The sequence below is a fragment of the Typopeltis vanoorti genome, chromosome 7 (assembly GCF_054136105.1).
Source record: "Typopeltis vanoorti isolate ZY-2024b chromosome 7, IOZ_Tvanoo_1.0, whole genome shotgun sequence".
In the NCBI taxonomy this organism is placed as follows: Eukaryota; Metazoa; Arthropoda; class Arachnida; order Uropygi; family Thelyphonidae; genus Typopeltis; species Typopeltis vanoorti.
Genome location: NC_143555.1, coordinates 3,410,645 through 3,438,592, shown reverse-complemented (window position 1 = coordinate 3,438,592; position 27,948 = coordinate 3,410,645). Strand labels below are relative to the sequence as shown.

The 27,948-nt window shown below is 36.2% G+C and overlaps 1 protein-coding gene across 1 annotated transcript in view; it reads left to right on the top strand.

Annotated features, from left to right (window-relative positions):
• LOC150104452 (microsomal triglyceride transfer protein large subunit-like) overlaps nucleotides 1-27,948 on the top strand; it is a 278,438-nt gene that overhangs the window by 177,060 nt on the left and 73,430 nt on the right. The window contains exon 14 of the mRNA XM_090395154.1: nucleotides 24,969-25,090. Within this exon, the coding sequence (XP_090251280.1) occupies nucleotides 24,969-25,090 (122 nt within the window). The remainder of the gene's footprint in view (nucleotides 1-24,968; nucleotides 25,091-27,948) is intronic.

Genomic DNA, 27,948 nt, shown 5'->3' with positions numbered 1-27,948 from the left:
AGTGGAATGCATTGCTTGAGAGAGTGGTTAGAGCAAGAACAATCAATGAGTTGGAGTGGTATGATAAACTTTGTTTACTAAAAACGACCTTGCATGATGAGTCTTTCGACTCCATGGAAGTCTGGATGATGATAATAAAATCTATGTAATAGTTTGGTGTTTTCTCAGGATTGGATCCTGTTGTTTGTGTTTTCAATTCCATGCTCTGCCTGGCCAAATTTGTGTGGTTTCTTAAGCTGGATGTATCGTAATATTCAGAGATATGTTTATTCACTGATCTTCCTGTGTGTCCATCGTATGGTGATATGATCAAGGAGATCATAGTCTTGGATGAACATGCTTCTTGGTATACTCTAGGTAGCATCACTGGTTTATTTTGTTTTTGTTGAAACTTTGTTTGCTTACACTTAAATAAAGGATTAAATGAAGAATATAATTTCTGGGCACATCTTCAATTTAACCAAGTGAAAAATCTTTTAACATCTATCTCTGATCCAGAGTAATTAAATAGCAAGGTGATACATCTTTTCACTACTTACGTGGGAAATGTATTACTTATGCATTACTTCAATCTTGACTGAAATTCTAGACACAAATGAAGCAGTGTTAATAGCAGGAGATCTGAACACTAAGCATACAGTCTGGAACAGAACTACAAATCGAAATGGTAGAACCTTCTGACTTTGCTGCCACTAGGAACATGGTGATCATAGGACCTCCAAAACTCGCATACTACAATGTGGCAGGACTTCCTGATGTCCTTTATATATTGAACTACTTTCAAAATAATCACTTGTCAATACCAAATAAGTGTGAATGACAACCTTAGCTCTGACCACAACCCAGTTTTATTCCAACTGGGCTTACAACATGAAAATATATCAGATTGGATCCTAACTGTCGACTTGACAAAACTAATGACCGCTCTACATGAATCTGGTCCATTTCCTGCCATTGACCGAAAGCAAAAAATTGATGGCAAAAAAAACAGTAACTGCATTAATAGTTGTTGCTGCTTCAGATGTGCCATGCACAAACTCTGACCGATTTGTTAAAAACCTGATCCATGAATAGAACAGAGCCAGACACCAATACCACAGAATGCTGGTTCCAGGAGATCAGCAAGTGCTTAATAGGGCTACAAAGGAAGTCCAATATATGCTTAAAATCTATCAAAATGAACAGTGGGAGACAAAACTGCAGTCCTTAAACACAGAGGAACTAGATGCTCTAGAAAATAACCAAAGCTCTATTCAGAGACCTCTCCCACCAATCCATGATGAACATGGTCTGGTTTGCTGTGATATAGACAGAATTGAACCCTTTGCTGACAGTGTAGAGATGCAGTATAGTCCAAGCTATACTCATGCAGATCTAGACTTTCAGTAAAATACACACCTGAGTATGCTGTTCACTGAAATGCACAGAGAACCTAACCTCATCCAATTCACATCACCTGCTGAGGTATGTGAAATCTTCACCAAACTTAAGAATAGAAAAGCACCAGGCCCAAGTGGGATTTCTAACAAAATCATAAATGCCTACCACATAAAGCCATAAAGCCTCTGCAATGTACATTATTGCTATTATGAATGCAATATTAAGATATCACTACTTTCCTGCATGATGAGAAAGTAGCAGGTGTAATCTTAATCCTAAAACCAGGAAAAGCAGCACATTTCCCCCAAAACTATTACTTAATCAGCCTGCTTTCCTGCTTATGAAAAATAGCTGTGAGGGTAATACTAATAAGATGGCAGAAAGTTACTAAAGAATTAAATATCATCCCAGATGAGCAATTTGGATTCCAAGAGAACCACTCCATAGAACAAGTTCTCAGAATTGGTGGAAAATATTAGCGTAAGGTTCAACTGGAAGCAACACACAGGAGTGATCTTCCTAGTCATTGCCAAAGCATTTGAAAAAATATGGCACAATGGGCTTCTTTTCCAACTCCTGTAGCTAAATTTCCACTAGGACTTGTCAAACTTACTAAATCATACTCAGTGATTGCAAACTCTGAGTGAAGTTACAGGGAATTAGATCATCTGAATGCAACTTCACTGCAGGCATTCCACAGGACTCTATGCTATCACCTCTGCTCTCTCATGCACAGTTATTACTATCACAATGACCCTATGTGCAAATGCACTGCAGTAATGGGCTGCTCCTTGCAACTTAGATTGGCAACCAAAAAACTGCAAAACGCAGTCTCAGTACTAGAACAAGGGTCAAAAAAATGCTAAACTAGGTTTAAGGAGAGAACAAGAGTATGCATGCAGATTTGCAGCCATTTAGTGAGAAAAGAAAGATCAAATGATATTCAGTATAGCTCCTCAGGTTCTGAGATTGGGAGAGACAGCACAAGTTGTGATGGATACTGGAGATATTGTAGTTTATGTATACAAATGCCAGAAGCATCCAGAACATAGGTTACTCATTAGTGATAATTGGTTGATTCAGGATGACATAGTAATCCTGTATTAATTAATTATTTGAAGCCAACAAGAGTAGTTTAGCAGGAAGACCGGGATATAAATGGCAGTGTATTTTGAGGCTCTGGTATAAGAGAGGCCTGTAGTGTAAAATACATAGTCAGACTTTGCTGTAATGAGCACAGAAATAACAAGAGCTTGGCTGTAATAAGAAAAAAGCATAATTTTAATTTACACATAATTTACACGACTTTTATAAAGAGCATACTACATGGATTATGATTATATTCAGTCTATATCTTCCCCACTGCTGGGTGAAGACCTCTCCTGTTGCAGGTTGGGTCTACTTCTCCTATGGTGACCCACTCTATATTGGGGTGTGTGTGTGTGTGTGTGTGTGTGTGTGTGTTTATTTGTATAAATGAATATATGAAGGTGAAAGACAATCGCAAACATCCATGCCCTAGTTGGGATTCGAACTTCCAACCTTTTGGCTGGAGAGAGGATATGCTAACCATGCAGCCAACCAGGTTGACACTACATGGATATAGTGTACAAATTTTGGAAACTACCAAACATTCTTAATAGCATGGGTAGTTTTTGGCATAGACAAGGAGTGAGTTAGTTTTATGACACATGCATTGGATTATGGACTGGTTTATAACCTAATCTTGTCCTTGTAACCATTATTACTCTACCTTCCTCTTTCTGGTGCCTGTCCTTTGGTCCTCCTTCCTCACTTTACCCAAACACTCATGATTCTAAAATCAGTTAAAAATGAACCTTTCCATAGGAAACATGCTTACTAAAAGAAAATGTCTCTAGGTTCATGAAAAATTCAAATTTGTGAGTTAGAATGTGATGTGAAAAATGTTAGTCAGTTGTGTAAAAAGTTTTCTTTTTCCTTTTTAATAGTATCAACATTGTAGAAGAATAAAGATGTTTGCATATTGGTACTGGAGAACTATCTCTATATGTTCACTGGGTATCCACAGATGCCATATGGTCACTCCGATGCTCGGTGATGTGCCACACTAGGCCTTGCCATGTAGTCCTGTTGTATGCTTTTCTGGAGGCTTGAAATCTCTGAAGATCAGTCACTCCACACACACACACCTCATTGCTGGTCTATCCCTTCCTCTTTTCCCAGGAACTTTACCTTCTATTACTGTTCAGAGAAGTCCTCCTTCCATCCTTTCAATATGTCCAAAATATTTTAACTTTCTTCTCTCATCAGCATTTGCTAATGAGCCTTAAAGTTCTACTGATCTTTTTTGAACATCTCATTCATTTGTATGCCTTTCAGCATGTGATATTCCCAACAGCATTCTGTAACACCACATTAAAAGCAGCTGTGCTTTTCTTATCTGACTACTTTGTTTCAAGTCTCATATCCATAAATGTAAAAAATGCATGCTTAAAACATTGATGAAGCATTGTTTCAATGGTTCAGTATGCAAAGATGGGCTGGATTCTCAATAGACATTCTGATCTTGAAGGCTCAAGTGAGTGTAAAAATTTTTTGAACAATTTGGGCATGATGATTTTGTATCTCACAGTGGTTGGCTGGATTGATTTCAAAACTGACATAACATTGTTATGTCAGTTTTTAAAAAGCCTGAAATTATGAAAGTATTTTACCTTGGGTATAATAAATGTTAAAAATACCAAGCTATTTTAAACCTGGTTTTACTCCATTTCCCAAGTAAGCAAACAGACAAGTCAAGTTTGCACCTGCACGTATTGGAAGTCTAGCTAATCCTCAAAGTAGTGCAAGACCAAGGCAACTCTTAGTAAACGTAGAATAAGCTCTGATCACTAATCTTAATATTTACCCTTAATGCAAAGCACATCTCCTGGAGGAGATGTATGATGTTTTGCATTAAAGGCAAGGGTCCACTACCCAGACCGGTTTTGATCTTTATTGAGGTCTCATCAGTGGGAGCCAGGCTAGAAATACCAAGATTTAGTAATACAGAGCTTATAAGTATTTTACCAGAACAAGTTACCATAAGGTGTTTTAACCTTATTAAATAAAAATCTCAGGGTAAATATTAAGATTAGTGATCAGAGCTTATTCTACGTTCACCAAGAGTTGCCTTGGTCTTGCACTACTTTGAGGGTTAGCTAGACTTCCAATACGTGCAGGCGCAAACTTGACTTGTTTGTCTGTTTGCTTACTTGGGAAATGGAGTAAAACCAGGTTTAAAATAGCTTGGTATTTTTAACAAGCCTGAAATTATGTTTATTATTAATTAATATTGATTTAAATTAAGGGGATATTAAATACCACATTATTTCAAAGCCGAATAAGAAACTCAAAGTAATTTACTTTTACTTAACTTTAACTTTTTAAATTTACTTAAACTTAAGTAATTAATATTGATTTTAATTACAGAGAAATAAACTGTACTTAGTTTTAAGAATATGGTTTTAAAATTATGAGCAAATAAATTGTGTTTAATATTAAGTATATTGTAGTTTATACAAGCATATTGATATAAATAATATCCAATTAGGTATATTTTTTTTCCTCTCTAATACGTTTTTTTTTAATCTGTTTTTTTATTGAGTTATTGAGAATTAAAAAAATAAATAGGAGGTAAATTTAACTTGTCACTGATATAATGAGTAATGGTTATAACGAGGAAATTTTCAGTCTCATGATGCTTGTTATAACCAAGATTGACTGTCATTACTGCTATAGACCAGAGAGTGCATGGAAGAATGTGGATGGCATGCAACTGAATTAGTGCAATGAGTGCTTGATGAGTAATTCTTTTTGAAGGAGGAATGGTCACATGGACAGAAGGGCATGAATTTATACATCTGTTAAGAGAGATAATTTAGACAGGACTTAGGGTGTGAGAGGGTTAGATCTAGTGATAACATCAGATAACCACATTGTCTTCATCTGGGGAGAGTGATCATGTGGTCTTTACCTCAAAGATAGCCAAACTTCAAAAAACGTTTAAAGTGGTATTGGAATAAACACCAGGAGTTAAGAGGATAAACCAGATGAGTTACAGATGAATGGCTTCATTAAGTGGGAGTTGCAGAAAAAGTTGTAGTGTATATAAAGAAAGAAGTGATCACCAAGCATATATATGCATTAGTACACATGTGATAATACATATGCACTGTTATGTGAGCCTCAATAGCTCAGTCAGTATAGACGAAGCCCTTTGGTTGAATTGAAGCCCTGGGTTTAATTCCTGTCCATGATGTGAGGAACCTTTATCTTGTCTCTTTCAACTAAAGGTGAATTAGAAGGTCTCATACAGAGGTAGAGGGTTTTTCTCCCTGTACATAAGTACAGCCAAGAGGTATAACCAGTATGGTAAGGAAGGAAAAAGCAGATTATGAAGGGAAGATAGCTTAGCTGTTGTGAGAATAGAGGTAGGTGAATTGGAGATTTTTAGAATATAACAAAACCATAATGCAAACGCAGCTATGAGATTGGATGTGATATCAATCCATATATTACAAGAATGTTTGAGGGAACTAAAGAGCATGGTTTAACACGTTCATTGCCAAGCTGAAAATTGGAATTTCATGTGGTGGCCAAATTTTTTTTACTTGATAGCGACGTCCACGCGATAACCCTTGATCGGCCGGCCGGTGAGAACTCGCATCACGCGATATCGCGTGATTGACAATGAACGTGTTAAGAGCTGAGCAAGCTATTTGTCTCTGCTCTAGGAAGGTGCCAGGAGAATGGAAAAATCAAAATAGTTATGTCATATAAAGAAGACTCCAAAATAGATGTATCAAATTGCAGACCAGTAAGTATCATGGGACTAACTGTTAAGTTATTGAAGAAGTTGGTAAAATATACAATCTATGAATGGGTAGATATTAAATGATACATGGGATGGGACAGCATGGTTTTGTGAATGTAGATCTTGTTGCCTAAGTAATTTGCTCATTTTTTTTTTTTTTTTTTTTTTATAATGGTGACAGTTGATTTGGATAAAGGAAATGACTATATAATGATGCTACTGGACTTTGCAAAGCATTTGACAATTTATGTAAGAGTTCCATGTGGAACTCTGTTACATGTGTGTGTGTGTGTGTGTGTGTGTGTGTGTGTGTGTGTGTATACACACACACACACACACACACACATATACCTCTGGGTTCTCTCTGTTATTGCCATTGCTGTTTAATCTGTATATCAAAAAGAGGAAATGATTTAAGGGAAAATATCTAGCTGTTTGTTGACAATGCAAAACTGGGAACAGCAATTGTCAAGTTGATAGAGAAATGCTGCAGGATGACTTAAATAGGCTCACAGTATGGGAAAAGGATAATAGCTAGCAGTTTAATTTGGCAAAGTATGGGGTAATCTACTTTGACAAGAAGAGATCACAGCAACTACTATACAGATCAGAAGAGATTATTATATAGATGGTACTTGACTATGGGCCGTGGATTTTTTGGGGGGGGGGAGAGGAGATGATTTTGGACAAGTTGAAGATTAAAAAATAATTATAATGCCAGATATAAATTCATGTAATATATTTTATTAGCATAGAATTTTTGCCCAAGTATCATAGGCATCTTCAGTACAAGAACACACAATGGCAACTGAACATTAACTTATTAAAAATAATAATAAATAAATAATTTTATATATTTTAATAAGTTAGGAAATTTACTGACTTTTTTAGTTATCTTACATTAGCTACTTAGGTGATGCTTTTTGAAATTATGTGTTAATGTTAAATTGCCATTATTTCTTCTTGTACTGAAGATGCTTAAGATACTTAGGCAAAAATTCTACACTAATATAATGTATTATGCGAGTTTATTATTATTATTACCTGACACCTCCAGGGAGTCCAAAGACTCATTGTGGGAGAGTCCCTACTCTACAACTCGTCGTCTCCACCATTCAGACCCCCATCATCATCTACACCAACGCCATCTACTGCTGACCACCACTAGTATTTGCACAGACAATCAAAAACATCCAAGCCATGGCTGGATTCGAACCCGCAGCCTTTTGGCTGGAGAGCGGATATGCTAACCAGACTGGCATCTGGTTTATAAGTGGTATTCAAATTATTTGAAATATGCCTACTCATGGTATTTTATTATTGAAACAAGTTTAGACAACATATTGCAGAGCTTGCCAAAAACAGGTTTTTGGGTTACTTGGATGTTGAAGAACACTTTGAAAAGGCCAGATCTAGTTGCATGGATTCCTTGGAGATGAGGAGATGGTAAAAAGGATCTAGTGACTAATTGACATGTCTGTGGAATGTTTCCTATGAGTCTAGTTGATAGACCAAAAAGAGAGGATATAATAGAAACATAACATAAATTAATAAAGGAGTTTTTATTATTATTATTATTAGATCTGACATTTTATAGGATTGTTAGACATTTTTCAACATAGTCGGTGAATGAGTCAAGGAACAGTGTGATCGGTATTGTGTGAATGTTAGTACAGGCCTCCCACATTATCTCTAACTCCAGAGAGATTCTGAGAAAATGTTTTCAAAAGTAGGTTTGATTCGGTTCTGTATTTCGGCATATGTTTATAACCAATGTGTAATAAACTTATTCCTCTGTAGTTTTTCAGCTATTCTTGTTTCTTTTTTCAAAATGAGAATCAGTTGCATCATTCCAGTCACTTGGTATTTTACCAGTGTTATTTATTTTGTTTATTAATGTAAGAAATATTAGTTTAAATTTATTTCTTGCAGAGCTGGGTTCTTTAATTTGAGTGGTAAATGAGTGGAATAAGCTGCCAGAATCTGTTGGGGGCGCTATGACGGTGAGTGAGTTCAAGGCAAGGTATGATAGATACTGTGAGAATGCCGTATAGTTGTGTGGACATGTTTAGGGCCTCCCTTGATGAGTCTAAGGACTCCCTGGAGTTGCCCGTAACAATAATATTTTAATTCCTCCTGGTAATTTTCCATTTTTTGTTCCTCTTAATGTGTTATTTAATTCTTCTAATGTTATCTTATTTGGGTAGAATATTGTGTTAGATTTCAAAATCTGATAGATGATAATTCTAATTGTTTATTTCCTTTCCAGAGTTTCCAATAATTATCGATATTGAATGGAACCTCCATTGTCTGAAGACTCACTATGGGAGACCAACACCATCCACACACTATCTATATATACATGTACCTTGAATGCAGTCCTGGACACAGTACTCACAACAGACTGGCAGCTGATTCCACTTGTTCACCACACTCAATGAATTATCTAGTCCTTGCATCATCCTTGCTAACCACACTCTCTTACTCAATTCATGTCATTTTATAGTTATGTTGTTATCTAGTTCATCTGTTAATGAGAAGTATATATATTTAGTTTTATTGGTATTAATTTTAAGACCATTATTTCTAAACCACTTATTTAATTTTCACATATCATGGTTGATCTGACTTTTTAGGTCCTCAAGGGTTGTTTCAATATATTAGTGCTGTGTTATTGGCAAACAATATGATTTTCCCAAAAAGTCTGTACTCACACAAATCAGTAACATGTATTAAAAATAGGATAGGTTCTAATTCCAAACCTCGTGGAACTCCATATTTTATTATTTGCTGTTCAAGGTGCCATAGCTAATATATTGTTTTCAGTTATTCAAAGAGGAGTTGAACACCAATCATTGGTAAATCCTCTAATGCTCTATCATGACTTACTATTTTCAGAAATAGTAAGTCATGATACACACCGTTGAACAGTAGATATATCAAGAAAAATGGGTGCTGCATACATTCCTTTATTAATCCCACTATAAACTGTTTTATGAAACTGTAATAATGCATTTTCCATATTGAATCCAGATCTGAACCTATATTGATTAGGCACATAAAAGATATGAAATTTAGTTGGTAAATTTAACCATTGAATTAACCTATTGGTCTGTAATTTCTGATTTCATTTCTGTTACCTCCTTAAAATAAAGGAAAAACTGAAGCAACCTTTAAATGTTAAATGTTCTTTTAAATTTCCCATGTTCAAATATATTAATGTGTAAATAACTTTAGCTTATTCGTATGGAAAGGCTTGTGTTTGTCACACATGTTGATTGGATTTTAACGGTATAGATGCAAACACAGATGGATAAGAAAATATCCTGATAAGAAAATATTGGCCTTGGTTGGCTCTTCCTGGCCACAGGTTATTGGCATTAGTGAGACATGGCTGACAGAAGATGATATAGATAGTGAAATAGAATGGGAAGGGTATAGTGTGTTCAGGAGGGACAGAGAGAAAAGAATGGGGGGGGAGTGTTATTGATCAACTGCAGCCAAGGAGAATTGAAGTTGAACTGCAGGATAGTAAAGAGAGCACATTTGAGGCTATTTGGTGTGAGATTGAGACTAGTGGAACAAAATATACAGTTGAGTGCTGCTATAGACCAGGTGACGGAATAGATGGTGGAGATAGTATGTATAGACAAATAGATGCAACGAGTGGAAGGAGGGTAATTATTATGCGTGATTTCAACTATGGTAACATTGATTGGAAGGAGGAGAGGACACATGAGAGGAAGGAATTGGATTTTATGCAGTTATTAAGGGATAACTACCTGAGACCACGTTCCCACCAGTTGGTGAGAGTGATCATAAGGTCTTGACCTAGGAGGTGGCTAAATGTGTGGAATTTTCAATTAAGAAAGAGTACATGCAGAATTTCTGGGCTGGTAAGTATGATAAGCTTAGGAGATTGCTTGGTTCAGTGGCATGGCATGTAAAACTGCAAGGGCTGGAGGTTGATATTGCATGGGAAGCGGTAAAGGAGCGTTTGAAGGAGGTAATGGCTGACTGTATACCTAGAGTCTGGATAGTAAATCAAGTAGGGGTTAAATGGATGAATAACACCATTAAGCTTGAGCTGCAAAAAAAGAAACAACTGTGGAGGGAATTTAAAGAGAAAGGTGACTTGCAGGCCCATGAACAGTATAAAGCACAGGCCAGAAGGATCAAGAGTGTGGTAAGAAAAGCAAAAGCGGATTATGAAAATTAGCCACGCAAGCTAAAGAGAATCCCAAACAGTTTTTTTGATATGCTGCAAGTAAAAGAAAAAATGTATATGGCAAAATGATTTTAAGGAATGCCAATGGTAGGGAGGTAACTGAATCAGTTGATATAGTGGAATTACTGAGTGATCACTTTGCAAGAGTATATCATCCAGGTGGTGATATTGCAGGAATGAAGGAACAAATAGTTTATATGGGAATTGAGGTGAATGAAATAGAGGTGAATAGTATATTACAAGATCTTAATGTGAATACATCTGTGGGATTGGATGGTATACCAGCTCAGGTGTTACGTGAAGCAGCTAAAGAATTGTCAGTGCCCTTGACTATTTTGTTTAATTTGAGTCTCGGGTCTGGTTTAGTCCCAAAGGGGTGGAAAGAGGGGAAAATAGTTCCACTGCATAAAGGAGGTTCCAAGACTGCTGTTGAAAATTACTGGCTGATCAGCATATCAGGAATTGTCAAGGTTTTGGAGGAAGTAGCCAAGAGCAAAATACAGGAATGGATAGGAATGGATCTTCACAAAACCATGCTGTATGGGGGACAGCATGGTTTTGTGAAGGATAGATCATGCCTCTGTAACTTGCTCACATTTTATAACACAGTGACGGATGAACTGGATAAGGGTAATGGGTTTACAGTGATACTGCTGGACCTTGCTAAGGCCTTTGACAGGATACCACATGGAATTCTAATCGGTAAACTGCAGCATATGAGGAAGGATATAGGGTTGGTGAGATGAATAGGTGAATGGTTGATGGAGAGACATCAGAGAGTAGTTTATTCAGGAATAGAGTCCAAAAGACGGTCTGTGACTAGTGGTATGCTGCAGGGTTTTGTCCTTATACCACTACTATTTAATTTGTTTAGTAACGAGATTGATGAGGCCAAGGATTTGGGAGTGTTGGTGGACAGGGAGTTGAAGTTTAGGGGGCACATTGCAAAAGTGGCTAAATGAGCTCATCAAATCACCTCATTACTGAAGAATACTTTGACGAGAAGAGACAAGCAAGTTATTGTTCCTCTGTATCGAGCCTTGATAAGACTCCATCTTGACTACTGTGCCCAGATCTGGGTGCCAGGGTTTCTTCTTCTTGATAGGGAGGAGGTGGAGAGGATCCAGAGGCGAGTGACCAAGATGATAGCAGGTCTACGGAAAGAACCTTATGAGAACAGGTTGAAGATTTATGGGTTGCAGAAATTGGTTGATAGGTGGAAAAGTGGTGATATGATTGAGACATTCAAATTACTGAAGGGTTTCTATAAGATTAATTCAAAGAATATTTTTCAGAACAGGCCTGGTGGTGGGAAGACTATTTTCCATCCATGGAAACTGGGCAAGAGTGTGGTTAGCAAGGGTGTTAGAACTAGGTTTTTTACTTGGAGAGTGGTGAATGAGCAGAATAAGCTGCCAGAGTCTGTTGTGGGTGCCATGACTGTGAATGAGTTCAAGGCAAAGTATGATAGATACTGTGTTGATGTTGAATAGTTGTTCTTGACATGATGTTTAGGGCCTCTCTCGATTAGTCTAAGGACTCCTTGGAGTTGCCTGTAATAATAATAAAAAAAAAACTATTTATTAACTTAATGCTAATATTTCGCTGGTATTATATCTAGCATCTTCAGAACATACAAACAAGTTTGTTACATAAGCGAGACACCCGTAACCAGGTGTAACAGTGGGACTAGTATGAGTAATTGTAGCGTGCAACACAAAGACTAAAGTCCTGATTAGGTGCCATCTAAGTTTAAAAAAAAAAAAAAACAGATATTAATTTGGTCTTAGGATGACTGTCTCCCAAATCTTTGGTTGATTTATTATATAGCCATACTTGTTGAGGTTTGGAGTATATTTCAGGGCTTCTGTTGATTTCAGGAACACATACCCGAAACCTGTATAAATCTACCAAAGATTTGGGAGACAATCATCTTAAGACCAAATTAATGTTTTTTTTTTAAACTCAGATGGTGCTTAAATAGGACTTTAGTCTTTGTGTTGCACGCTACAATTACTCATACTACTCCCACTGTTACACCGGATTGCGGCTGTCTTGCTAATGTAACAAACTTTATTTGTTTATTTGTTTGTACCAGCAAAATATTAGCATTAAGTTAATAAATAGTTATTTTCTTATCAATCTGTGTTTGCATCTATACACTGATTGGTTAAAATCCAATCAACTTTAGGTTATGTTTAATAAATTTGTAAGTTTTTGACATTTATATGATCATATCCTATTTTTTCCCCTTATTTTAATCTGATTAATCCATCACCCTTTACATCCTCCTCATTTACTGCATATCTATCATCATCAAATTCCTGAAATTTACCCTTAAGGGGAGAACACGATACGATAGTACTACATGAAAAATTTAAACCATTACTAACTTCCTATCTACAATTCTCCTCCAAATCAATCTAATCAACCTGTCAAGGCTCCAACATTGTCATATCTTATTTCTATCTTCCAAGGCAGTTTTTATCATAATCAGTCCACCTATATCTCAGTTTTCCCTGGGTCTTTTTCCTGCCAACCTGACAGAGAACACTTGTTTTGCTGATCTTTCCTCTCCCATTCTGTTTATGTGACCATACCACCTGAGATTAGCTCTGCTAACACATTCCTCGATGCTAGCAATGTCAAGTTTTTTTCCTAATATCCTCGTTTTTAATATGATATTGCCATTGATGCCATCTTTTCATGCCCCTAATCTTTCGCAGGACTCTCATATCTGCGGTCTCTAGTCTTTGGTCAAGTGTTGTACTTCTAACCCAACTCCCAGGGTCCATAAGTAAAACTGGTTTGAACACTTGTATACTGCTAATTTAGTGTTTTGACTAATTTCTCTCTTATTCCATATAAATTTATTTAGTTGACTTCCTTCCATACCAGCTTTGTTGATTTTGTTGTCTATTTCCATATTTAATATACCATCTTCACTAAAAATCTTACCTAAGTAGCTGAAATGTTTTACTTGTTCTATAGGTTCTCCATTCACAATGCAGTTGATATTTTCAGTGATTCTGCCTAATATCATTGTCTTTGTCTTGTTATTGCTGACCTTCATACCATATCTATTACAACAGTTATTCAATTTATTCAGGGGAATCTTGCATAATTGTAGCAGATTTATTTAGAAGTATGACATAATTTGCATAAAGCAAAGAGCTGACATTAACATCTCCAATTTTGATATCAGATTTAATACCACTTTCCTTCATGATGTGATCCATATAGATAATGAATAACAGAGGGGATAATGTACATCCTTGTCTGACACCAGCTTTAACATTAAACCACCTTGTACTTCCTTCAATTCTAACTGCTGAGTTACAATTCAAATAAAGACTAAGTATTGCTTGATATAATGTTCCATTAACACCATACAACTGTAGGATTTTGAATAGCTGCTCTCTTTCCAACTTGTCATATGCTTTTTCCAGATCTACAAAACTTAAATACAGATCTTTGTTATATTCCCATGATTTCTCTACTATTTGTCGTAAAGTGAAAATCTGATCCTGACAGCCTTTATTTGGCCTGAATCCAGCTTGCTCTTCACCAAGCTTTTCTTCCACAATCCTTCTCAACTATACTGGCATAAATCTTACAAGGAACACTTAGTAGAGAACCTGTAATTCTCACATTCAGTTTTATTTCCCTTTTTATATATATGGGTACTATGAGAACTCTACTCCAATCATCTGGAATTCGTCCCTTTGTCCAGGCTCTCTGAACTATGCAGTGCAGCCACTGTAAGACTTTTATACCTCCATACTTGAATATTTCTGATCAAATATCATCTACTCCAGCTGCCTTTCCACATTTCAGACTTTTGGTGGCTTTTTATACTTCAAGTATGGATATGTATTCCTGATTGCATGCCTGATCAGTGTTTTATCACTGTGCTGTCATCTCTGCTGGTTTCATTTAGCAATTTTTCAAAGTAATTACTCCATACTTCAAGGATATTTCACTCAACAGTAACTTGTTAGTTGCTCAAACATGACCCTCCCTTAGTAAATCCATGCTTCATTGCAAAGTATAGATTCTCTGTCAAGCCATTTCTATATAATGGGATTACTATATGTTCTTTCCACCCATGTGGAATCTTCCGTGTTCTGAGACTCAAATTATATAGCCTGGTCAAAGGAATAGCCGGTTCATTTGAACACTCTTTTAGCATCTATGCTGATATCCCAGCAGTTTGATTCAGTTTGTGCAATAGCTCTAGTACCTCCTCCTCATACACCTGAGTTTTTTCATCTTGTGAAGAGGTGGCAGTTAGCTCGATGTATATATCAGATTGATAGATTTTAGCAAACCACTCATTAGTTGAATCTCTTTGACAGTTATTCTTTCTTTGTTTCTTGAAACATAATAATAGAATTCTTTTGGACTGTCTATAACTTGCAGAGCCAGTTTCTTTTCATATTCAGACTTTACTTTCTGTACAACAGTTTAACTCTTCTGGCCTACACCTTATATAACTTTCATAACTGACATCATCCTTATCACCTTATGATATCCTTTCACATCTTTTTCTTATGAACACTTACTTAACAAGATTACACATTCATTTCACCCTTATCATATTTATTCTTTGAACTTTAGGGATACATTCTGATATTGCATCGTAAATATTTTTTAAAACTTAAACTTAACACTTATGAAAGAATTAAACCAGAAATCAGTAATAGAAAAAATTAAAAAATATTAAAAAATATAAACATAAATGGATGTAACACATTGAAAGAATGAAAACAGAAAGATTACCAAAATTAAATTAAAAATTAAAAACCATTAGGAAAACTGGCATTTTTATGCTTTATACCAATGCCAGGAGTATTCGGAATAAGGGAGAGGAATTGGTGGCACTGATAGCATCAGCCTGACCAAAGATTATTGGAATCACAGAGACGTGGTTGACAGAAGAGGATATAATAACAGGAATAGAAGTTGCTGGGTACAGCATTTTTTGGCAGGATAGGAAGGGAAAGCATATTGGTGGAGTACTGCTTATGATAAGTGACGACCTATGTCCTCTAAGAGTGGAGGCTTTGGAAGGCTGTGACACTAATGATTTTGAAAGCATATGGTGCGAGGTGGAGGTGGGAAAGACAGTATATTTAGTGGGGTGTTGCTACAGACCAAGAAGCATATGGTGTGAGGACCAGGAGATGTTGAGACAGTTGAGCGTGGCAAGTGCAAGAAGAAAGATTGTTATGGGAGATTTTAACTACAGCAATATAGATTGGGGAAAGGAAGATGCATGTAGCAATAAGGGAATGGAATTTCTAGAATTCTTGAGGAACAAATGTCTTAGGCAACATGTAACAGAGGGAACAAGAGTTTTGGATTTGGTTATAGTACCCAAAGAGCTGATAATAACTCAGATGACATCTCTCCCACCAGTTGGAGAGAGTGACCATATGGTTTTGACTTGGAAAATGAATATACATGCAGGAGTGTCAAAGAGACGGGAACGTATGTGGAATTATAAAGCAGGTGATTATAATAGTCTTAGACGTCAACTTGGGGAAGTTTCGTGGATGGAGAAATTGAAGGGCCGGGATATCATTAGTGCTTGGGAAATTGTGAAGGAATATTTGTTAGCAGCAATGGCAAGCTGTATTCCACGAGTGAAGAAGAAGACACAATTTGGAGTAAAGTGGATGACAAACAATATTAACCAGAAGCTACATACGAAAAAGAGGCTATGGAAGAGATATAAGGAGACAGGTGAAGAGAAGATGCATGCAGAATATAAGACACAGGCCAGAAGAGTGACTAGTATGGTAAGGAAGGCAACTGGAATATGAGAAAAGATTGGCCCTTTACATCCGAGGAAAATCCTAGGGAATTTTTTTAGATATGTGGCCAGTAGGAGGAGAAATGACTGTGGAAAAATGACATTGTGGGATAAAAATGGGAATAGAGTGACTGATGCAGAGGACATAGTGGAATTGTTCAATGAACACTTTATTGGAGTATTTCATCCTGGAGGAGTTGATTTGAATACTAAAGGGATAGAGGAGGTTCGAGGTTTAGAGGTGCAGGAGGAGAGTGTGTTCCACATACTGAGTACTCTGGATGTTAGTAAAGTGGGGCTGGATGGTATTTCACCATGAGTTTTGAGAGAATGTGCTAAGGAACTGACAGTGCCCTTGACCTGGATTTTCAATGAAAGTCTGGCTGCAGGAAAGGTGCCCATGGAATGGAAGGAAGGTAAGATAGTGCCATTGCATAAGGGTGGTAGCAGACTGGAAGTGTCTAATTATAGGGCAGTTTGTGTGTTATCAGTAGTTAGTAAGATCTTGGAGAAAGTAGTGAGGGACCATATACAGCATTTTCCTAGACTTAGCAAAGGCATTTGACAGGGTGCCACATGATAAGCTGATATTTAAGTTGCAGCACATGGGTCTGGATGTCAGATTGGTCAACTGGGTTCAGGATTGGCTGTCCAATAGGTATCAGAGAGTTGTGTATGGTGGAGCAATATCAAAGAGGCAGAAGGTTACAAGTAGGGTTCCACAGGGCTCAGTACTGTGACCTATATTGTTTAACCTCTATATCAATGACATTGTCCGTGGATTGCAAGGGGATATTCGGTTATTTGGGAATGATGCGAAGCTGGGACGGGTTATTAGTAATAGTGCAAATGTGGTAGCCCTGCAAGAGGATTTGCATAAGCTAGATAGATGGGCAGATGAAAGGGGGTGTCAGTTTAATGCAACAAAATGTAAGGTCTTGAGGTTTGGGACATATCGATGGGACACTGCATACTCTATGGGAGGAGTTATACTGGAGGAAGTAGGAGAGACAAGAGATCTGGGTTTGATGATTGATAGAAACCTGAAATTTAGGGGACATATTGCAAAGGTAGTGAAGATAACACAGAGGTTTGCTGCAATAATGAGAAGGAAACTGACCTGCAGAGATAAAATGGTTATCCTTACGTTGTATAAGACTCTAATCAGACCACACTTGGACTATTGTTCTCAGATCTGGTCCCCAGGATTTGAAGGGGGATAATTAACTGTGGAAAGGGTACAAAGGCAGATAACAAATATCGTTTCAGGACTGTACAATGTTAGTTATGAGGATCAGCTGAGGGAGTGTGGACTGCAGAGTTTGGTGGATAGAAGGAGGGGGGTGATATGATTGAGACTTTTTAACTGTTGAGAGGTGATTACAGGGTCGACACTGGTTAGTTCTTTCACTTGGTTGAACAGCGGGTAAGAGTCGTGACAAGGGCCATCCCTGGAAATTACGAAAGGAAACTGTGAGAAAGAGGGTGAGGAGTGGTTTCTTTGCATGGAGGGTGGTTGAACCATGGAATGCATTGCTTGATGGAGTGGTGAGAGCGAGAATGGTCAATGCATTTAAGGAGTGGTATAATAGACTTTGTGTTTTCTAGGAGGTACCTCCCTCGATGAGTCTTGATAGACTTGTGTTTCTTAGAAAGGACCTCCCATGATGAGACTTGACTCCATGGAGGCCTGAATAATAAAAAGAAAACCAGGACATCCTCTAAAGAGATTCAACTATGACTTCTAATGCCACCCTAGGCCTTAATCCTTGAAAAGCATGATGATGAAGTATTTTTTAAATGCTTCCCTTGTGCTATTGATATTCTTCACATCCAACAACCATGGCACAGAATCCAGCATATTCCCCAGTCTGTGATATTTTCCTGCTTTGTAGTTCAGCATGCTGAATGGAAATTCATTAACATAGCTACTTCCCAAGTGAGTACTGCATGATCACTGTCACCAACCAAAGGCTTAATAGTTCCATCTTTAACCAAAACTTCCTCTGGCACTATAATCAGATTTAACACTCCTTGACCTCAAGTTCCTTCTGTTGCATGCTACTTGCCTTGCACAAAGTTGCCTTGTAACAGCTCAATAAATTCAGTTTGTCTTCTCATGAGATTTCACTGCTACCCAATTAATGTTTGGATAATTAAAGTCCCCATTATGATTACTCATTTCACACCCATCTTTATTTGGTAATACATTTCTTCGTCACTGTTACCTTACACCAGATGACTTCAACCTCACTGCCACTAAGAAAACTGTTACTAGTATTGCTGTCATGGGTCTCAACTCTAACTTCATTGAAATCATCCAATATCATTAGCAGCATATCACCTTTCCTCTCCTATCCTGTCTCTCCTTCCTAAAAAAAAAACCGTACCCTTGATACTCAATATCAGTCAGTATGTCTGCTTCTGATAGCCAGGACTCACTAATACCTGCAATGTGAGGTCTCAATGCATTGACTAAGGCAACTAACTCTACCTCTTTGTTTCTTATATTCCTAGTAATACAGACATAAGCTACCTGCATGCTTTATGCTTTTTTTTGTCTACTCTTCTCTGCATGACACATTTATACAACTTGCAGGTCTCCCTTCTTATCTAGTGCCTTACTTATGCAGACATCCTCACACGTGCTTGATAACGCTGAACTAACATAAAATCATTCTGTCCTCATAATTGTTTGCATTATAATGCACATTCCTATCATTAACAAAATTACATAACATTGTCACTCTTACACACAGATTCTCACAATTCTTCCCACCATAATCTAGTTTCTCTGATTCTCTGTGTTAAGCTCTTACCAATTAATTTCTCAAGACAGCTGATACCAAACACATTCATGTATAGGCTGTCTCTCTTATACAAATTCATGTTTCCCTCTGACTCATACATACATCCAAAACCTTGCATCCATTCCTTTTACACAGCCTATGCATTGAATTGTTTACCATCATAGCCTTTCTTTTTAATTCATTTCAATCATATCTAGGTAATATACTTATGATTTTCACTTTCTCTCTCTTCACTTTTGCTTCATTCAACAATCCTTCATATCCTCTGTCATACTGAGCTTATTGCTAGTGTTAAGCCATCTGTACCTACTAGAATTATCTCTTTTGCTTTGCTTTTCTTTGCTGTTTTTCAGCTGCACATACTATATTTTTAATTTTTGCTCCAGGAAAACTCGAAGTTATAACCTCATCATCAGTAGTATATTTTATGATAATTATCATACTAAATAATATCCTTATTTTTGCAATTAACTTCACGTATATCTGATTTTCGTTGCTACCTGATTCCATGCTTTCTTTCTCATTTTGCTGATTCATTTTTTTGTCCTCCCTGTCTCTTCCTTTAAATGTACCTTGAGCTTTAAGTAATTCTGTTGTCTATCTAATAATCTGTTTTAACTTTGATTTCAGAGGTTAAATCATTTTCATTATCCTCAAGTTTGTCTTTATCGGGGCATGCCTTCTTGTTCTCAACTTTATAGTTAGTGTTCAATTTCTTGTGCATTTTCGGTTGTGCATTTATTATAGTCTATTAATATTATAACTAATAAAATAGAAATATAAACTACTGTAAAATCAAATAAAATAAATCAAATTAAAGTAAAAATAATTTTTTTTTAAAGGATGTAAAAAATCTAATATCATCAAATTCCTGTCATGTACCCTCAAGGGGTGTACAGGATATGATAGTACTACATGAAAAATTTACATCATTACTAACTTCCTATCTACAATTTTCCTCCAAATCAGTCTGTTACTTGTCAAGACATTATCAGAGCTTATATTTCTATCATCTAAGGTGCTTTGTACCGTATCAATCCACCTATATCTTGGTCTTCTTCTGGGTCGTTTTCCTGCCAACCTTTCCTCGCCCATTCTGTTTAAGTGACCAAATCACCTGAGATTAGCTCTGCTAACGCATTCCTGGATGCTGACAATTTCAAGTTCTTTCCTAATATCCTTGTTTTTAATATGATATTGCCATTGATACCATCCATTCACGCCTCTAATCTTTCTCAGGACTCTCATATCTGCGGTCTCTAGTCTTTAGTCAAGTGTTTTACTTCTGACCCAGCTCTCAGATCCATAGGTTAAAACTGGTTTGAACACTGTCTTGTATACAGCTAATTTAGTATTCCGACTAATTTCTCTTTATTCCATATGAATTTATTTAAATGACTTCCTACCATACCAGCTTTGTTGATTCTGTTGTCTATTTCCATATTTAATTTATCATCTTCACTAAAAATCATACCTAAGTAGCTAAAACGTTTTACTTGTTCCACAGGTTCCCCGTTCACAACACATTTGACATTTTCAACAATTCTACCTATTTTCATTGTCTTTGTCTTTTTATTGCTGACCTTCATACCTTATCTATTACAACAGTTATTGAATTTAGTCAGGGAAAATCTTGCAGACTTGTAGCGGATTTATCTAGAGGTATAAAGCATCGTCCACATAAAGCAAAGAGCTGACATTAACATCCCCAATTTTGATATGTTTAATACCACTTTCCTTCATAATGTGATCCATATAGATAATGAATAACAGAGGGGATAATGTACATCCTTGTCTCCTTCCAGATTTAACATTAAACCTATTCTTGTAGATAAGCTTATACGTTGGTGATAAATAACTGTTGATTTTAAGGAAACAACAATGTATATTATTATATTAACTAAATAACTTTAATTAATACTTCCAATATTTCGGTAATGTTATATTACCGTCTTCAGGGAACATAAAAATTAATGAAATGTGCACGCAGGCACTAACACTGAGCAAAAAAATGGCTGAAGAAAACGATGAAGTCAGTCCTAGAGTCCTAAAGGGTGCCACCTAGTGGGCCAAATTGGGTATTAATCTCGGCTTTGGGCTGATGTTCTAAGAATGCAAGCCTCCCATATTTGGGGTAGTCTCATGCATCCAGATTTATTGAGGTTTGGTGAGTTTTTAAGGATGAGACTGATTCTAAGAATAATCTCTCATATTTAAACTTGAAAACCATTTTCCTGTACTTCAATTCTAACTGCCGACTTACAACTCAAATAAAGACTAAGTATTGCTTGATATAATGCCCCATTGACACCATATAACTGTAGCATATTGAATAGCTTCTCTCTTGGCACCTTGTCATATGCCTTTTCCAGATCGACAAAACTTAAATATAGATCTTTGTTATATTCCCATGATTTCTCCACTATTTGTCGTAAAGTGAAGATCTGATCATGACAACCTCTATTTGGCCTGAATCCAGCTTGCTCTTCACCAAGCTTTTCTTCCACAATTCTTCTCAACTGTACTTACATAAATCTTACCAGGAACACTCAGTAGGGAAATACCTCTGTAATTCTCACATTCAGTTTTATTTCCCTTTTTTATATATGGGTACTATGAGAGCTCTACTCCAATCATTGAGAATTCGTCCCTCTGTCCAGGCCTTCTATACTATGCAGTGCAACCACTGTAATACTTTTATACCACCATACGTCAGCATTTCTGGTCAAATATCATCTACTCCTGCTGCCTTTCCACATTTCTAGCCTTTGATGTCTTTTTCTACTTCAAGTATGGATATGTATTTCTGACTGTATGCCTGTTGAGTGTTTTTTGCTACTGTGCTATCACTGCTTGTTTCATTTAGCAATTTTTCGAAGTAATTACTCCATGCATCAAGGATATCTTTTTCTCCTCTTTTCAGGTCACCTTTATCATCTTGAACTCCTTTTACAGCATTCTTTACTCCATTTCTAAGCTTCTTCAACAACCTCCAGAATATCTTTCCACTTTCTTGATATTTATTTTCAATGTTCTTGCCAAAGTTCTCCCATGACTTTGTTAGCTAGTTTTACACAGTGTTTAGCGTTCTTGTTTAGTTTAGCTTTCTAAGAAAGCTAAGAAATAAAGAAATCTAATATCATAGTAAAAAAAAAAAAATATATATATATATATATATATATATATATTTTTTTTTTAAGACTGGATTTAAAGTGGATTTAACCATTTTTTTTAAGACTGGATTTTTTTAAGACTGGATTTAACCTGGGGGAGGAAGAAGGAGTTTACAGGATAAATAATTGTTTTGGGTATGCCTGTTTTCAGAAATGTAGTAGAGAGTTTAGTGGTGTGATCTAGTCTCTATCAATGAGCTTGTGGATTAAGTTTTCTCTGAATAGCTACTAAACTTCAGAGATGATATAGGGGCGATGGACACAATCTGCATGTTTTTATTGCTATAGCCTCTGATATTCTTAGTTTAATTCTGTTATTTCGGAAATCAAGAATACTCATTTTTTATGTTTGCAGCTTTTAAATGTTTCAATAGTTTCAGGTGACTAGTAAAGACAACTTTGGAATCCACTCTGCTCAAATTCACTTAGAAAAGCAACAAGATGTTCTGCTCACTGAGTGATAGGTCAAGTTTGGCCAGCCATGCCATCCACCTGACATAGAATTCCTTGGAATAGAACTAAAGTTTTATATAAAAGTTATTTCTTATTAGAAAGAACTTTATAAAGTAAGTAGTGAAGTCTATATCCATCAGCCAAACCTGAACAAAAATGTCTGTGAAGTTATCATTAGCAACATTCCTCACTTTTATGCAAAGTGATTTATTTTCTGTTAATACGCTACCCACTTGGCTGGCCTGGTTGGCTGAGTGGATAGCTTATCTGCTCTCCAGCCAAAAGGCTGTGGGTTCAAATCCTGCCAAGGGCATGGATGTTTGTGATTGTCTATGAAAATACTAGTGGTAGATGGCAGTAGATGCTGTTGTAGATGATGTGGTTTGGTGGATTGAGTGGTGGAAATGGAGAGTTGTGGAGTGAATGCCCTCCCTCAATGAGTCTTTGGACTCCTCGGAGGTGTCAGGTAATAATAACTAATTATTATTTTGTTTCAGCGAATCCTAATAGTGTGTATGTCATGCATTATAACGTGCACTTTATTTTCAGTTCTGATTTGCTTTCTTTTTTTCCTATGTGCATTGAGAATGGTCATGAAATGTGGCTGAAAATTCTGTGGTTAATAAATTATAATTTGTCCCTATGTAAATTCTTATGCTTTAACTTAATTTTCACAATGCTTCCACTTTTGCCAGTTTTTTGTAATATTCTTGTTTTTAACCCATGTGTAAGCAAACAAAGTTTATGCCTGAACTTGCTTCATAGCTAGTCTACTTGTTCATAGAGGTTGACTTCATCATTTGCCTAGTATTCTCTGATTTAGAGTATTTAATAATATGGTGATGCAACATTTTACTTATATATAGAATCAATATGACTTCTGCATTGATTTTACCTTATCTTCCTGGATCTGAGTGGTGGCCATTCCCATAATGTTTTATCATTATTAAGATAAAGGTCAACTTCTATATACAAACTTTTTTGCATATGCTTTGGTAAAGGATTAAAACAAGAAATATATGCTAATGTGCTTCTTGATGAGTGTGGGTTTGTATTTTGGGAAAATGGTACGGGAAAGACTGTTTCAAAAGATAGAGGTATACGAAATGAAGAAAGATGAGAATTTGGTTCAGTGAGTTTGTTGTTGTTGGATAATATATGGATGTTGAACAGCAGCTGTTCATGTTTGTACATGATTAAAGGAATGGAGGCTGTCATTACAATAGAACAGTATCCATATACCTATAGAAAAAAAGCAGCAGAAATAGAACATCTATGGAAAGCAGCTAAAATGAACCAGCAAGAACGGTATTATTTGTTATGCAAATAAATCTTTCATAGATACAATAAAGCATTCTGGGGGAAAACTTTTGATATGCTATCCTAGATGTGAGTACAATATTCTAAGGTTGGGTAGATTTGGGATTTATGAAGTGTTATGAGTTGAGCATGGGAGAAGTAATCTTTAGAATGAAAGAGAACTGTTCTAGGTTGGTGAACAGAATGAGAGTTATCAAAAGTGAGGTAGCGTGTAGCATAGTCTAGCCTTTCTGTGTGGAAATAAGGCAGGATCGTGTTTTGGTAGCACTAAAATTTATTAAAATATCTTCATTCCACTTGAGAATGGCTAGTTGTAATTTTTTTATATACAACTAGTAAAATGTTGCATGACATCATTGTTTAAAGCATTGGCCATAGAAGATGATAATACTAATAACTTTCAAACATAAGCAACAATGGTGTTTGGGTTTATCTAATCTCGGATGAGAATCAGCAATCTGAAACTTCAGTTGACTTTGCTAATCTTGGATGATCTCTCACGTGAGGTAAAGGAAGACTTTATCTTGTGCCAAAAGCAATGAATAGACCAACCTTTATGAATTATTGTGCACAAATTATCATCATTTCTAAGTTATCTCAGTTAAGATAATTTCATATTATTATTATCCTGAGATCCCTTTGTGATACATACAGTACTTTAAACACATGCAAATTCTCTGCAGACACTACACTCTCAGGCAAGGCATTCCAATCATTCACAGCTTTGAATGCAAAAAAATCCTGCTTACTCCCTTGTTTTCACACCCTCCTTATACAGCTTCCAGGGATGACCTCTTGTTCTCTCCCTGCCTTACATTAAATGCATTAATAATGAAGAAATAGGTTAGTGCATTTTATCCTGGAGGTTCTCTTTACAAGTCTACATAGTAAGAATTTTAATTATTTTATTTAGTATATTTTTAAATATGAAAAAAATCTTTTTTTCTAGCTTCTAATGATGTAAACATTACATATGGGCTTATGATGGAAATGCTATCTGGTGGGCTTCTAAAACGAAGTTCTTTTGATATGTGTATCCATGATGAAGAAGAAGAGGTGAAAGTACTTTCTGTAAGTGAATTTATATTCTTTTGGTTTGTATTTAATCATAAGCTATAAGCATAAAACCATTTTTACTATTGGTAAAATTTTTCAATTACATTTTGCAAACATGCTTTGTTGTGATATACTGTAAGTTCAACATGGATTGGTTATTCATATAAACTTTTTAAACAATAGTAATATTTTTAAAATGTGATGGGACTTTTCAGACTATGGTTTAATTACTGTGATGCACTGTCAGAATCCCCATGAAGTAGACACTTAAGGAGGGGATTTCAGATATCACTATCTATTAAAATGTGTCTTGCTCACTTTCTTTTGCACACCATTCCCTGTAGCAATGTATACCATTATCTACCATTATGCAGTAAATGTAAGAACTGCATTTTACTCTGAAATATACCTAACTCGTAGAAAGTATTTTTACCTTGGGTATAATAAATGTTAAAGATACCAAGCTATTTTAAACCTGGTTTTACTCCATTTCCCAAGTAAGCAAACAGACAAAAAAGTCAAGTTTGCACCTGCACATAATGCAATTTAGCTGACCCTGCAGGTAGTGCAAGACCAAGGTAACTCATGGTAAAAGTAGAATAAGCTCTGATCACTAATCTTGATATTTACCCATAATGCAAAGCACATCTCCTGGAGGAGATGGATGATGTTTTATTAAAGGCAAGGGGCCACTACCCAGACCGGTTTCGACCTTTATTGAGGTCTCATCAGTGGGAGCCAGGCTAGAAATAACAAGATTTTAGTAATACAGAGCTTATAAGTATTTTACCAGAACAAGTTACCATAAGGTGTTTTAACCTTATTAAATAAAAATCTCAGGAGGAGATATAAATGTAGAAAGTATTTTTACCTTGGGTATAATAAATGTTAAATGCTAAATGTTGCAGGCGCAAACTTGACTTTTTGTCTGTTTGCTTACTTGGGAAATGGAGTAAAACCAGGTTTAAAATAGCTTGGTATCTTTAACATTTATTATACCCAAGGTAAAAAATACTTTCTACATTTATATCTCCTCCTGAGATTTTTATTTAATAAGGTTAAAACACCTTATGGTAACTTGTTCTGGTAAAATACTTATAAGCTCTGTATTACTAAAATCTTGTTATTTGTAGCCTGGCTCCCACTGATGAGACCTCAATAAAGGTCGAAACTGGTCTGGGTAGTGGCCCCTTGCCTTTAATACAAAGCATCATACATCTCCTCCAGGAGATGTGTTTTGCATTACGGGTAAATATTAAGATTAGTGATCAGAGCTTATTCTACTTTTACCATGAGTTACCTTGGTCTTGCACTACCTGCAGGGTCAGCTAGACTTGCATTACGTGCAGGTGCAAACTTGACTTTTTTGTCTGTTTGCTTACTTGGGAAATGGAGTAAAACCAGGTTTAAAATAGCTGGTATCTTTAACATATACCTACCTAACTCATTCATTCACTTTCTCATTGCTCAATATTTCCTCTGGTTAGTGTAAACCACTCGCACATCAATATGCATGTAAAAAACTGCTTTTTACTTCTGCTCTCCCATTTTCCCACTCTCCTTTAATAGTACAAATATTTACTGTATTTATTTCAATACTATATCAGTTCCCTTAACTAACTTGATTGTATTTAATAGGAGTTATGTGGTGTATTGTAGTTGATTGAAATCTTTTGTCATTTTTCTTAAAAACTGCAGTTTCTGTGATGTAACAGGTTAATGGAAGCCAAAGCAGTTGTTGGGGAAGGTCTGTATATATGATTTTGTTATGTGTAGTGTTTGGTGTATTCATTAGCTAGACTTGGGAGATTTGTGGCATGAGAGTATCAGAAATATTCTGAAACAGTCTTAGAAGTGTGTGGATCATCTCAAAAGTGAGACAGCAGAATAGTGTATGGTAGTGACAAAAGATGAAAAAATAAGTGGTGAACATAATATGGATATGTGAAGAAGTTGAAAGAAAAGAAGTGACAGAAGATGTGGAGGAATGACAAGGTGGCCATAGTGAAAGAAATAGCATGCTTATATGGAATCTTTCACATAGGCAAGTATCTCTGGAGCGGCACAACAAAGAAGAGAAAGAAGGGAGAGATGAAAGGAAAGGTGAATGATACTATTAAAATCATATGTTATGAAATACAAAGAAGGAAAGTGAAACAGCTCATAGTTTTGGCAGGTAAGAATGATTTGAAAGGTGAAAAGTATTGAATGAGAGAGGATATGAAATTGCTACTGAAAGATGCAAGAAAGAAGGATGTGTGTGAAAAAGAGAAGTAAAGATTGTAAGTTTGTTACCATGATAGAATAGGATTTTGAATTAAGCAGGGCCATGATATTAAATGAGTCCATTCAAAGGAGGAATGATGTGCAGTTCATAATGTATGGAGTCCATTTGGTCTAGGGTTATGTGTATATCAGGGTATCAGTATCTCAAGAAAGAGACCAAGCAATCTTCAATTTGAAAATATTACCATCTTCCCAGGAGATTCCACTAAATCGATATCAATAATAATTGAATTGAACAAAACAAGCAGACTAGTGAGACTTAAAATAAATTTCAAAAATAAAAGTCATAACTAATAGCTCACTTATTAAATAATTTAAGGAATTTACATGCACAGGATATAAATTAAATTAAACTTTTATCTATATTTCCAATATTTCAGCAACGTCACGTTGCCATCTTCACAGGAACTTAAAATAAAGACACGTGCACGCAGGCACAACACACAGTAAATGAGGACAAAGCTATTGTTTCTCCCAAAAGTCCTTTGTGCCCCCCCCCCCCCCCAGTGGACTATGTAGGTTTTCTTAGCTGTTGGGATGAAGGTCTTCTGATGTAAGTCTCACAAATTTGGGGCAGTCTCATGCAA